The sequence below is a fragment of the Notolabrus celidotus genome, chromosome 21 (genome assembly GCF_009762535.1).
Source record: "Notolabrus celidotus isolate fNotCel1 chromosome 21, fNotCel1.pri, whole genome shotgun sequence".
Classification (NCBI taxonomy): Eukaryota; Metazoa; Chordata; class Actinopteri; order Labriformes; family Labridae; genus Notolabrus; species Notolabrus celidotus.
The window spans coordinates 3760009-3775098 of NC_048292.1; the positions used below are offsets into that span (position 1 = coordinate 3760009).

Consider the following 15090-nt stretch of genomic DNA (forward strand, 5'->3'; position numbering starts at 1 on the left):
AAATAAATTTATAATAAATATTAAGCCAACTCTGTTTTATGAAAGTTATTATCTTTATTTTGAGAATATCTGTGTATTTAAATCCCTCAATCCCTCTAATTTTCCAACAGGTGACAGCGTGACCTCTTTTGCAGAATTCTAGCGGCTGCTCCAAATATTGGCTTAACGCATGCGCAGTGGGAAGCGTTCACAATCATTGTTTCCGGTCCGGATTTTCAAAATAATGCGGATTTTTGTTTTGCTTCATACTTTTTAACCTCATTTTCATTCATTCATTGAAAATAGAGAAATAGAATTATAAAGAGGAAAGTATTTCAAATGAACCAAGACTCAGAAAATAAATGTAATATATAACGGAGTAGTGAATTGTGAAAGAACAGTCTCATCTGTTGTCTGTCTTCACTTCATGAGATGTTTGAAAGCAACTTAAAGTCTGAGAGCTTGGTTTCTCTGCAGGAAAACAGTGGAGTCTTTCTCCTTGTGAGGAGTTAGTGACCGCCTCAAGCAAAGAAGCTCAAGTATCTCAGGGTCTTGTGGTGAGCAGGGAGCTGACCCTGCTGGTCGCTGTGCTTTTGATGGACCACACGAGCCAGGTTCTAACCCTCAGCTCTGGTCACGAGCTTTGAACAATGACTACAGGAGTGAGATCACTGAGACAAGCAGCCAACAGGAGTTTCCTCTGCAGGTATTTTGGCTCAGACCGAAGAGAGCTCAGAGTAGAGTTGCTCCTTTGAATCAAAAACAGCCAGTTAAGATGGGTTGGGCATCTGATGAGGATCCTTCACAGGTGCCTTCATTTGGAGGTTTTCCAAAGTAACTGAGAGGAGATCCAGCACAAACCAAGAACTTACCAGAGGGATACTTACTGTATCTCATCCCACCTTGGAAGCATCTCAAAGTCCCCCAGGAGCAGATGGATACACTGCTGGAGAGAGGAACAGCTGGAACACATTGCTGACATGCTGAAGTGTTTTTCACCAGACCTCATGCACATGCTCAAATCCATGGCTTTTTGAGCATGTTGTTGTTCTCAAAAGTCCAACTTTTTACATGGATAATAATCATAAAATGGAAGGTCATTTGAATTACAATAAGGTCATTTCACCTACAATGTTCATGCCCTAAAAACATATGAAAAATAAAGGTGGTAATGGTTATGATCATGTCTATTTTATTACCAACTCTCTTAACACCTCAAATGAATCTTGTGACTCCTGTTAGCAGTAGAATTTTTCTGGTTAAATAGCCATTTTATAAATAATAATTCTTCAAGTAAAACTATAGAAGCTTGATCAATACATTTTCTGTTTTGAAAATGATTTAAGGATGCTTAGTAAGTGCACCTTTTTCCTGCAATGAAATATTGAGTTTTGTGGATTCTAGATGGAGAAAAGGGTTTTAAAAAAATTGATTGAAAGGTAATTCAAGATGTCAAAATTAATTTAAAAGGTACAATAGTTGTTTTAGGCTGTTATTAAGTCAAGAAAATAAAGCTACATTGAGAAAGAAATGGTGAATTAAAGCTCAAACGCTTCAAAGATGTTCTTTATTTTATTTTTAAAAGTAAACTTAAGACTTACCTTTTTAATCTGGCTATTTTATTATATCTGTTTATATTATATTTTATATTAGTATTTATTCTCTGGTATCTATCTGATTTTATTTTATTAATTTCATTATAAAGATTAGATTTTATATTTCGGATACTTTTGTGTTTTTATTTTATTGATTTGATCTTCATGGTTTTATTTTTAAGTATTTTAAATCCCTTTCCTTCCACTTTTACCTATCACTGTTGTTTTCTGTCCCTCTGTTCTTTTGTGAAGCACTTTGGGCTGCATGCTTGAATGTATGAAAGGTGCTTTAAAAACAAAGATGAGTTTACTAATACGTTTATGCTTTTATTTTGAAGGCAGCTATACCGGAAGTCCCCTCCTGGTCTGTTTAACTTGCCTTGTTGTAAATGTCTGAAGTTTGGGATGAAACTTCAGTTCTCAGAGAAACTCAATGGGAAGGTGAACACAGACCATGACGCTCCTGTGAAAAGTTTGAAAGTGTTTGGAGTAAAGCCTCTGGAGACTGCTGGACCCTCTTTTTCACACCTGTTGGTCGAAACTTGTGAGTTAACCGAGTTTAATTATTTTTAGGAACAGTTTGTTTTAACGTTTTTAACGGTCCGGGCTCACGAGCGCTCAGCTGTATGTGTGTTTAGACCTGCTCCTTTAAAATCGACGGTTTTCGCTGAATATGTTGTTTTTGTGAGTTTAGTCAACCGAGAATGAAGATAAGTTTTACCTTGGAGACATTTCCATTCATATATTAAAATATATTATGAATATGTTGTGTTTTTGTCAGGCGAATGTACAAAAAAGACGTATTTCCAGTGCTTAGATATATATTTACAAAAAAAAATACAAGTTAAACTCTATTTTATGTTAAATTCTTATGTTCAAGTCATGGAAAATACAATACAGAAGTGATAGAAGGTATTTTTCCTCATATTAAGTATTGTATGGCATTAAAAAAAAGCTTTATGACTTGTGTTAGCATCGTTCATGTCGCGATAACGATATGTCGTACGATATAAACCGAGCGTGTTAGCTTAAACTCACTATGTTGTACATCATTATTGTGTTTGCAACAAGTTTCTCCTGAATCCAAATAAATCTGAAAGCAGTTTTTTTTATTACTTAAAATATTTTAAGAATAAGTTGTGTTTCTGTAAGGCAAAAGTAAAAAAAGCAGTATTTCCGGTCTTTAGATTTCATATTTATTAACAAAATACACATTAAACTCTATTTTATGTCAAATTCGTATGGAAAAGTTGGGCAAATAAAATACTGAAGTTAAAGAAGGTATTTTTCCTCATATTAAGTATTGTATGGCATAAAAAAATTGCATTGACTTATGTTAGCATCGTCCATGTCTTGATACCGATATGTCGTACGATAAACGGAGTGTATTTGTTTATGTTGGACATAATCAATGTGTTTGCAAAAAGTTTCTCCTGAATCCAAAATAAATCTTGTGTTTCTGTAAGGCGAATGTATAAAAAGCTGTATTTTAAGTGCTTAGATTTCATATTTACAAAAAAATACACATTAAACTTGCTATTTTATGTTAAATACTTACTTAAAAGTCGGGTAAATAAAATACTAGAGACATAAAAGGTATTTTTCCTCATAATAAGTGCTTTGTAGGACATTAGAAAAATAAATTAGCATTGTTCATGTAGCGATAACGATATGTCGTACGATAAACAGAGTGTATTAGCTTAAACTCACGTTAGCTGTTTATGTTGGACATAATTATTGTGTTTGCAAAAAGTTTCTCCTGAATCCAAAATAAATCCTAAAACATTTTTTGTAAATTACTGAAAGTATTTTTTAAATATTTTGTGTTTCTGTAAAGTGAAAGTACAAAAGTTGTATTTCCAGTGCTTAGATTTCCTATTTACTAACAAAATGCACGTTAAACTTGCCGGTTTATATCAAATATTTATGTTATGGCTGGGCAAATTTAAAAAAAGTAATAGAAGGCATTTTCCCTCATATTTAGTGCTTTGTAGGACATTAGAAAAATAAACTAGCATCGTTCATGTCACGATAACGATATGTCACGATAGAGCGTATTAGCTTAAACTCATGTTAGCTGTTTATGTTGTGCATAATTCATGTATTTGCAACAAGTTTCTCATGAATCCAAAATAAATCCTAACGCATTTACAATATTTTATGAATATGTCGTGTTTCTGTCAGGCGAACGTATAAAAAGCTGTATTTCCAGTGCTTAGATTTCATACTTACTAAAGAAAATACACGTTAAACTCGCTATTTTATGTCAAATAATTATGTAAAAGTCGGGCAAATAAAATAGAGAAGTCATAGAAGGTGTTTTTTCTCATCTTAAGTACTGTATGGCATAAGAAAAATAAGCTATATGACTTATGTTAGCATCATTCATGTCGTGATAATGATATTTTGTACAATATGAAAACATGCGTATTAGCTTAAACTCACTTTAGCTGTTAATATAGACGTTAAACTCACTATTTTATGTCAAATACTTAAAAGTCGGGCAAATAAAAATACTGAAGTCATAGAAAGTATTTTTCCTCATATTTAGTATTTTGTAGGGCATTAGCAAAATATGCGAATGTCGCGATAATGAACCGAAATTAAAGCATACACATTAGCTTAAACTCACGCTAGCTTAAACTCACGTTAGCTGTAAATGTTTTAAATAAGAAACGTGTTGGCAACAAGTTTCTGGTGCAGAAGCAGAGCCATCAAATAGATCTCCCTCTGTAAGATGAATGATGCCAGCTTTGTTTGTAATTGAACCAGAGCTAATTTGTGCATCACATGTGCTTTAATCCACAAACCAGATCATGAATCATTGCGGTGAACCTCCAGTCAGACTCCCACGACTGAAGCAGTAGCTTCCAACACAAAGCCAGTAGTTTAAACCTGCCTCTGGTCCTCTGTCAGCTCCTCTCATTGTCAGTCTCAGACATGTGCAGGCTTTGTTTGGGTAAACCTCTGCAGTCCTTCTGAGGCGCTGCATGACCTGCTGGCAGCCTTAAACTCTGCGTGCGTACGATGATGTCTTCTTGCCTTCCGGGGAGACAAATCAAAACAAAGGATTTCACTCCCTCCTCTGAGTATAACCATATTTGTGTCCGGCTGCAGTCTCTCTGCTAACGGTTGGCTGCTCTGCAGATCCATGCTGCTGCACACTTTACTCCATATCTAATGTTACTGTGGGAGAGAGAGCCAGCTGAATGAAGCAGATTTTAAAACACACATAAATAAACCTTCCTGCACTAATCACACTGAGGCAACAGGCTTTTGTTTGTTGCCCGGTCTGCTACGAGGAGACAAAGTCCATTATTGGGCCTAGTCTGTATTAGCAGCTGCTGTTAAATCAACATGGCACAGATTTTTTTTACAAACTCTGCATGAAGCGGCGTGTCAAGACACTCGACAGACGCCTCTCCATCTCAGCCACCTTTCCTTCTCCACGTTTGCATTCCTTGCATTCTTGGTACAGTACTCTCGTGTCGGTGGAAACTAAACGGAGGGAGGGAGGAGGCACTTTAAGTCACATGAGATACCGAGATGTTTACATACACACTCCAGAAATTGAATTAAAATCTTAATCTGAAACATTCGACACAGCGCTGTAATTAAAGACTCAGTTTGGAATATGAGCTGTGCAAGTGGCTTGTGGTTTTTTTTATTTCAGAGCTGGCAGTTTCTGAGTAAGAGGAAGACGTTTCTCTAGTGTGTGCCAGGAAATGCTTCCTGACAGGAGGAGTGAAGGTCTTCCTGAGTGTGAGGATGCCTCTGCTCCAAGGCTGTTTATGGTTTCATTCGCTGTAGTCAGTAGAAGTGTTGTCAAACTCTTTCTCTTCAGTGTGGTCTATGTTTGAAGCTCAGTTGTGAATTCATACCCTTAAAAGACTTTGAGAGCTTCTTTTTGTGAGAAGACTTTGATAACAAAATCAGAGAGAGGCAGTTTTTCTTGGCTTGTTGTCTCTTACTGTCTCTTTTCCACAGTCCTCTCTCATTTCCCCCTCCTCCTCTTCCTCCTCTTCCAGTGTGATGTAGTTTGGAGCCACATGGAAAGAAATGCAGTCACTAAGGTTCAGAGCAGCGGTGCTATCATGTGAGAGTCTGTGAGAGACAAAGAGTTGTTTGTGTATAAATGAAGTGCTGGTTTAAAGTCTAGGCTGTCGTTCTGTCAAACAGTCTGCCCTCACAGCAGCACAGACTTAAAGTCCACTGGACCATCTCTGAGGGGGAAGTGTAAACAAAGGCAGGGTGGTTGGATTTCACGTGGGATTGACTTCCACAGGGCCGTGTCATACTGTGTGTCCACGTCACCTCTTTCAGATACCACTGTACTGTAACTCTAACAAGTTAGACGAGAGACACAACAATTAAATTACCTATTGTGATTATTTATTGGTAGTTTGAGTCAATCTGAAAGCAGTTATCAGCATGCAAAATGTTTTAAAAAAATGCAAAGATAGCCGATTCCAGTGCTTTTTTTCTAGCGATGTCCAGATCCTGATTCCAAGTATCAGATCTGAGGTGATCCAGGCTGATCATTTATATACACTACCAGTCAAAAGTTTGGAAACGCCTTCTCATTCAAGGGTTTGTATTTATTGTAATTATTGTAAACACTGTAGATTAATACCAAAGACATCAAAACTATGAAAGAACATATATGGAATTATTTTATTTTTAAAAAGTGTTAAACAAAGCAGAATATGTTTTATATTTTAGATTCTGTAAAGTAGCCCCCTTTTTCCTTCATGACAGCTTTGCACACTCTTGGTATTCTCTCAGTCTGCTTCATGAAGTGGTCTCCTGGAATGGTTTCTAATTAACATGAGCCTTGTCAAGAGTTCATTTGTAGACTGACTTGCCTTCTTAATGTGTTTGAGACCATCAGTTGTGTTGTTCAGAGGTAGGGTTAGTACACAATGGATAGCCCATATTTGACTACTGTTGTAATCCAGATTATGGTAAAACCAGATTATTTCATAGTTTTGATGTCTTCAGTATTAATCTACAATGTTAAAATAATTGATATAAATAAAAACCATTGAATGAGAAGGTTTGTCCAAACTTTTCTGCCTTTTGCACCATGTGTCCCTGGAGAGTTACCATAGGCTGCTGTCGGGCAGTTGTTGTTGTTGTTGTTGTTGTTGTTGTTGTTGTTGTAATCTGGCTGGCTGTGCACATGTGTTTGTGCAAGGAAGTTTAAGCGATGGTTGGAGTTGCACATCAATGTCCTGTTTATTATTATTTGTATTAAGTATATACAGTAAGGGGAACCCAGAAGGCTCGGCTACAATTGCCAATTGCAACAGAGGAAAAAAGCTGGTGCACTGAAGCAGCAAACTGTTGACAAATAACCTTATTGAGATGCATTTGAACATAATTTTCATCATAACTATTAACTAGCTGCCAATGCATCAAATCTCACAACTGCTTCTGTTACATCCAGGGATAGGTTTGCTCATAGTTTTAAAAACATCAAAATATCCCAGGCAATAAAAGCGTAGGTGATAGGTGTCTGAGTGTATAAAGAGATCTGCAAACTAAGTTACTGTGTTATCCAGTGTCGTTGTTATTGGCTGTAAATCCCACTGGGGATGAGTGATACCTTCACAACTCAGTGGAAAACGTTTTAAATGAAACATAATTGCATTGGCAGCTTTTGGATCCAGCAATTAAATCTGACATTGTCATATTTCTCTCGATAACACTTTAATAAATGTTCTGAGCGAAGAATAAAAACGTCACTATCAATCAATCCCCAAACTATACTGTTAGATTCAAAGAAACAAAACAAGCACATTATTCTCCTTTAGTTTGTGTGACAAAGTCCTGATAATTAATCTGCTAACAAATCAGATTTTGATACATTTAGAATAATTCAATCATCACAGAGGGGGTGGAAAGATGTCTGATCTATTCTGGGGGAAAACAGAGGGCAGGCTATGACTCAGAGAAAGTGAAGTTTATTGAACTTTATGGTAAGTTTCTCAGAAAACGGTACATTTAAAAACTACGCTGATGACTGATGGATACTTATAGTTTACTCTCAAACAGAACTGACAAACCTGATACTTCCTGGTTTTATTTATGTGTCATTTAAGTGTTTTCTTGATGGTAAACATATGAAATTGAATATTTTGGGGAACTGGACTATTAACACTTTTATATGGAAATAGAATGGGACCCAGTATTGTGCCTTGTGGGACACCTTAACTAACATTTAAGAGGACATCAAAAGGTATTTAGTCTCTTTTTAGTTATTTTTGGGGCTTTTTTTCACCTTCTTAGGGTAGGACAGCTGAAGAGGGGCAGGAAATGTGGGGGTGGGTAGAGTGGGTGGACTGGGTTGGGGAACCATGAAGCAAATGGTCAAAGAGAAAGTTGTTGTAGCAGAATCATCAAATTGATTGAGGAAAAACAAGCAACCTGGAGTTGCATCAGTTTCACTAAAGTACAACCGTGAGATACATCTTGTATTTTCTTGCAGCAGAAACCGAATGCTGCTTCTATTATGAGGCAGTGCGATTCTGAAATGCACATCTGTACCACAGCTGGAGGTGGGCTATTGGAGTGTGTGAGGCACCAGCAGAGGCGTGTATCTGGTTATGTGTGTGTGTGTTTGTTTTGAGAGCCCACCACTCACTCAGTGTAGGGTCATGTAATCCCAGACTCTCTTCTTCTGCAAATCCATTGTCACCATCCCCCTCTTTCTTACTCTCTTTCTCCATCTGGTTGATTTTAAAACCGCCTTACAGCGTCAGAGGAGTCGAGTTAGAATTTAAAACAGTTTAGTCCTCCTGTAAAATAAAAATATGACTTCTCAGATTCATCCAGAGCCAGTCTGAGCATCAACACTTTAAAAAAGAGAGATGACAGTGTCACACTGGAGAGAGGATTCAGTTTGAAGACGTTGTCATTAAGCCTTTAATCCATGGAAGACCATTTCTGCAAAGTTAATCAACAAAATGCCAAAATTTTAAGTCACAGTTATGAGATAAAAAAGTCAAAATTATCAACTAAAAAGTCGCATTTATGCATTTTTATGAGGAAGTAATTCAGTTAGTTCAGTTAAAAAAGTCATAATTATGAAATAAAATGTTGACATTATGAGATAGGAAGTTATAACAAAGAAAGGAAGTGAAATTTATGAGATTAAAAAGTTACATTTATTTAAAAAAATGTCCCTGTTATGAAAAAGTTGAAATTATGAGATTTTAAGTCAAAATATGAGATAGAAAAATCTGAATTATGATGTAAAAAGACGGACCAATTAGATAGAAAGTCAAATATGAGATTAAAAATTTAAATTACGAGATTAAAAGTTAAAACACAGAGATAGTATAATTTTGGCTATACTATGGATATTTGTGTCTATATTCAACATTGTATCCCTTATTATTATGAATGTATGTCCATGAAAAATCAATAAAAATATATTGAAAAAACAAAACAAAAAAAAAGTGAGATAGTAAGACATTACTATAAGATAAAAGGCCAATATGTGAGAAAGTGAGTCAAACTAAGGAAAAAAGTTGAAATTATGAGATTGAAAAACAAAATCAGATAGAAAGTCAAAATTAGGAGATTAAAAATGTAATTTATGACATAAAAAATCAAAGTTACGAGATTGAAAGTCAAAACAATGAGATATTAATCATAACTATAAGATTTAAAGTCAAATTTATGAGAAAGTAAAGCATAATTATGAAAACAAAGTAGAAATTATGAGGTATATAACAGAAATATGACATAATAATCATTACTATGAGACTTTTCTATCTCATAATATCATAATGTGACCTTTTTTAATATCGACAAGTCCCTTTTTTAGTTTCTAACCTGGTGAAAATAAGCGTCCATATTGATGAATGCAAGTTTTTGATAATTCTTAGTAATGTTGACGGTTTCTCAGTGGTACACACTGATCTTAGGATATCTAACGAGAAGTTTCATGCTCGTAAATGGATTAAATGGCAGAGAATCTTTCAGAATCTGTTCATTCATCATGATTCTGAATCGAAAGACCCCGAGGGAAATGAGCAACCTTTGCTAAATATCAGTCACAGTCTGATGGAGAAGTAGTCAAGTTCTCAGCAAACAAGAATAAAGTGTTTATCTGGGACTATTTCTTGCAGCGGATTAATCCACATTAGTCACTGAGTTTCAGCAGCTGTACTGAGTAAAACGGCGTGAAATCTCAGTGGACATGTTCACGGTAAGGAAGGATCATGACATCCAGAGCAACAGAATGACGTCGTCTGATAGTTTTGATGGATTTAAAACACTGTTGTGACCCTTTGGCACGGAGGACTTAAGGTTTTAGCAGCCCGATGTCTCAGTTTGTGATGTCTTAGGGTGTTGTCTCAGGGCGGAGGGAGGGGAGGTCACACAGGTCAGCGGGGATGTCAGTACCAGGCTGTTAGTGTCGGTTTTAGGGTGAACTAACCTGCTCAGGAATGTGCGTGGTGCTCTCTCCAAGCTGTGGCGTTATCCATCATCGTTACAAGCTCTTCCTCACACGGCTGCAGAGACCGACCCTCATCTGTGGGCTTCTCTCTTCAGATTTGCTCTAAAGATTCCTCTTGATCTTGCTCTATGACTTGTGTGAAATGGTTGGAACGTATTTTAAAGCGTCTGAGGGACCGACAAAGTGTCCTGCATGGAAAGTTAAGCGCCATCTTCTGCCATGACTGATGTGTTTGATGCACAACCTTTGAATCTGAATTGCATGTGGAGTGATTAGACGCTTGGTTTTCCGCTGAATCGGATTTCCTATGAAACCAAATTCATGTCCCTGTCCCATTAAAGTTACTAACCATAGACCTTCCTGGAGTCCCTGAGCTCCCTTGTCTGATAGGTTCCTCTAAGCCACCGTAGAAGTCCTCCTGCTGTGGGCGTTCCAGACTCCAGCGGCAACAGCTACTACTATTCCTCTCATCACTATCATCGCCCTCTTCCTCTTATTCTCCTCTATCCCTCTTCCCTACCCCAACCCGGGTCAAGGCAGATGGCTGTCTAGTTCCAGGCTGGTGTGCGCGCTGGTTCAACTTGAGAACCAACTCGGCACCAGTTTATTTTTCCACCCGCTCGAGCCCGTGGAAGAGCCACGTCATGACGTCACTTCTATGTGACCGCTTTTCCCTTTTTTTGGTCCCAGTAATCCTTTTTAAGCTTTTTTAGTTTATTACTTATTTGGTCGACGCTTCTGTCGAACTCCGCTGTTGATAGCTTGCACTGGATCTCTTCTAAAATGGATTTAGTCCTGGTCGATCCCTCCAGCTTGTGTTGGATCTCCTGCGAGGTCCACACCCCAAGGAGGCAGCTTGTTTCCTCGACCGACCACAGCTTAGCCTTAGAAACCTTTAGCTTCGTCTTTGCTATTTTTTCACTGCAGGAAGATGGCAGAAATGTGTTTGGTTTGTCTTTTTGGTCACGGCAACCCTGGTCCTCTCCCCTCGCCCCTGACGTAAGCATAATGTTCTAGACCAGCAAAGAGTTGGTGCTGCTCTGGAACCTGTTTTCCTAGCCGGCAGCTGGTTCTCTGATACCCCTTTTTCTACCGAGGCAGTTTCAGGGCCAGTTCGGAGTCCTGAAACTGGGCCCTGTCTTGATGTTGTGTCTTTGTTAATAATAGAACATAGAGTGGTCTAGACCTGCTCTGTTTGTAAAAGCATCTTGAGATAACGTTTATTGTGATTTGGAGCTATACAAATAAAGATTGATTGATTAGTGTGATTTGTTTTGATCCCTAACAGTCTTAATGATGCTTCTATTAACAAACATACTTGCATGCATCCTCACCAGAGGACTGAACCAGATTCTTCAGCCCTTCACACCATTTGTTTGTTTCCTGCATTCCCACATGTCGAGAAAATATTTGGATTCCCAGCAAAGAAGCACCTCATTTTGCTGCTTTTAATTTCTCCCATGGGGTGAGCCATGCAGCTGACCAAATAGAGCTTCCACCCTGCTGAGAGTGAAGGATAGTTTTCCGTTTAACAATGGAAATACCTGCAGAGACAGACATTTGAGTGGGAAGAGGTTTGGTAATGTTTCTTTTGGTGGATTCATTGAAAACAGGTTGCTGAAGGGAGAAATCTGAGATGTTTTCTGGCTCTTTTGTGGCACTTTAAATCACCTAAACGGTTCCTGTGTGTTTCGACATCACCACAGTTCTGCTCATAATCCATCTGAATGTCATGTTTGTGGAGGAGTGTGAATAAACAGCAGTGAGTATGATGTTTTGGAAGAAACTACTTTCTGTGGAGTGTTGTTGAAATTAGCCTCTTAAGGCTCCTTGTGTTTGCAGCAGCCCCCAGCCCCCCTGCTCACATTGAGACCATTGGTTTAATTATGCTCTTAATGCCCACGCTGGGTGTGACACTGTGACCCCAGTGAAGGAGGAAATGAAGTAAACTCTGCAGCCCCTGCCCCCCTGCATGGGAACAAGCAGACCCACTGTTTTTGTGGTGTTAGTTTTGGGTTTCAGGCGCGTTTAATTCACACTATCTAAACCCCTCTTAACCGCCCTGTGTGTGCAGTGATGGGCAGTCAATGGGTGTAAAGACAGGACATGTGATAGGTGTTTGAATCCTGCAGTCATGGGGGATACTGTCCCAACTTTGTTATGGAAGTTTGAGATGCCAAGCATGCCGACACTACGAGGCCTGAAACCCCTGGGAGAATAGTACCATTATATTATTCCAGATTGTAGCCTCCCAATGAGCACCCGTGACTGTAGCCCAGACCGCCGGAAACAAGGCTTTCTGGGTAATAATTACAGGAGATCACTTTGTTTTTTGTCTTTCAAACAGTCGTTTTTTTCTGTGCAGCAGTCTGCAGGGTTAATTTGATGCAGCAGTCATTTGTGAGAGAAGAATGAAAGCTTGTTCCATAACAGGATTACTGATTTACACAGTTGTTTATTTCAGACGGAAAATGTAAAACATGCAGCAGACTTTGTAGTTTGAAACTGATGCTTGTACACGAGCAAACAAACACTCTGAGGGGTACAGATCTATAGGAGTGAGGCTTCAACTGCCTGATTTCATAGATTAATTATCTGTTGGTTACTTTCTTGTTAAGAAGTAAGGGCCTGTGTCCACTAGCAGTGTTTTTTCTGTGAAAACCAAAGCAGTGCAGTCTCTTTAGCGCAAATACCCCCTTGTTGTCAGCTGCTTTTTGCCACTGAGACCTTGTGAAGACAAAAACAGCACAATTAGCAACAGAACAGTCTTTCCTTGCAATCATAACATAATCCTTGTTCACCTGACAATGTGGTGGAAACGGTCTGAGTGCGTATGGACCCACAAATATCTCTTTCCGACCAACGCGAACCTGGTTCCGGTGACGGGCTGGTGCTCGCGCTGGTTCGGAGCTGTTTCAACCTGCGAACTGACTTGGCACCAGTTTGGTTTTCCACCCGCTGGAGACGTAGAAGAGCCACGTCATGACGTCACTTCTACGTGACCGCTATTTCCCAGCAGAGCTAGCGCGACCTTTCCCTCACAATAACAACGATGGCGGACAACGTAGCATACTTGCTGATGTTGCTCCTGGCTTTTTGTAATCACATGAAGTCCTGAAGAGAACTTATCCAACTTTGGAATCTGTTAGCTTCATCCATATTATTTTTTTTCGCTGCAGGAAAATGGCGGAAACTCGTTTGGTTTGTCTTTTTGGTTACTGGCAACCCCGCCTCTAGCCCCTGACATAAGCGGTAAGCAGTCCGGGAACCGAACCTGAACCTGCCTCGATGGAAAAAGGGTAAAAATGACTGAAACCGCCAGAGTATGCATGCCAGGCCAGTAGTTGGCGGTATCACCTTGCGAGGAAACACCTCTTCTTTTCATTACAATAAACTACTAAAACACAACAGTAGTTTTCCATTTCCTATTCATAATGTTTCAGTGTAAACAGGCCCTAAGTTGATAGAAGTTAAACCATTACAACACTGCCATGCTTGTCCTTAGCTCGCCCCTCACTAAAATGTTTCTATCAGAATCAGGAAGAGGCGGGACTTTGGATATCATCTTTGTCAATAACAATAGCAGAGGAGAAAGTAACCTGACTTGTTGTTTTGTGGGTAGTATTTCAAGGTCTGGAGCTGCCGCTAATGCCAGGATGCGATTCTTTCTTATTGCATTTTCTTTGTAAAATAACCTTGAATGAAAGTAAAGCAAACAAAGCACACAAGTGCTCTAAAGTTGATGTTGTGGCTGCTGCTTTTGCAAAAACAGCGCTGATGGAAACAGGCCCTTACCCGTCTGTTTTTTCTCTATCTGAAAAGTATGAAACTTCTTAATATTTCCATCACGCTCATCTGCATGTGACACAACTGGTTCAAAACTCTTCCTTAGAGAAAAACAAGCCAGCAAAGCCCTGTCTGCTGCTAAATTCTATACAAATATCACAAGATTTCATATTGAGTGAATTGACTGAAGTGGCATTTAGATAAGTGAGCTGTTGTTGTCCTTGGTTTAATTTAATCTGATTTGTATAGTCCACAAAATAATGTCATTAGAAGGAAGTTTGGACTCAGAGCTTTTTGTGCGTTCAGTGAACCTTCAGCAGACTGATCTTCGTCCATTTGTCCAGAAAACTTTCCTACTTCCCTAAAACTCAAAGACATTTTGAGTTACTGTTACCCGCTACACTTTATCCTTTAAGAGGTTGGCTTCTTTAGGATTAACTACTCAGCTTGGTCCTATTTTAAGTCGTCACACTCCTCTTAACTCACATTTATGGCGTACTTTCTTATCTTACTTCCCACAGTACATTTTTGGGGAACCCCCTGTCCGCTCAGAGTCTGAATCCAAAGCAGACTCTGGTTTTCATTAATGACTTAGTTTTGGCCGAGTCCTTTCTGCATCCTCTGAAACTCTAAATCTTCTTCTTTTCTCTTTCAGATTCATTGAGCTGAAGATGATGTCCGACGCCAGCGACATGTTGGCAGCCGCCTTGGAGCAAATGGATGGAATCATAGCAGGTAACCACATTGTACACTTGGACTTTAAGAGCTGGCAGTAGCACTTTTTTTTTTTTTTTTTTAAGTGGGCATGGCATACTGAGGGCTCCAGCCACATCTGGAAGCGATTGAATTGCAAGCTGGGAGTACTACGTCCTGTGAACGGTAGTACAACGTGTCCCTCCACTTCCTTTTTCTACCTGAATGTGCAGGAAAGTTTGGAGCAGCGCTGTAACTGTGCAGCTAAAGAGGATTTCTGCCTCCTTTCTGCTTTCACTGCATTCCTCCACCATGAGAAACCAGAGCGAGTTTCCATTGTCCTTGCAGTGACGGAAACTAATGATTATTCAAGCTCTGAAAGTTTGGAATATAAACTCCAGCCTGGGAACTTTTGGCCGCGCTCCTTGCTGGTGCTGCTGCTGCAGATGAGCAGAGCAGGCTTCACTCTCACAGTCCCGACTTTTCCGCTGATGTGTGTAATTATAGCGCTGACCTTTCCAATGGGAGCGAGGTGACTGGTCACATGACTCCCCTTCCCCAGTCCCC

General features: G+C 39.1%; 1 protein-coding gene across 1 annotated transcript in view; it reads left to right on the forward strand.

Annotated features, from left to right (window-relative positions):
* Nucleotides 1–1928: 1928 nt before the first annotated feature.
* ppfibp1a (PPFIA binding protein 1a) overlaps nt 1929–15090 on the forward strand; it is a 34562-nt gene continuing 21400 nt past the window's right edge. Inside the window, exons 1-2 of the mRNA XM_034674032.1 lie at nt 1929–2118; nt 14486–14565. Of these exons, the coding sequence (XP_034529923.1) occupies nt 14502–14565 (64 nt within the window). The 5' untranslated portion in view covers nt 1929–2118; nt 14486–14501. The remainder of the gene's footprint in view (nt 2119–14485; nt 14566–15090) is intronic.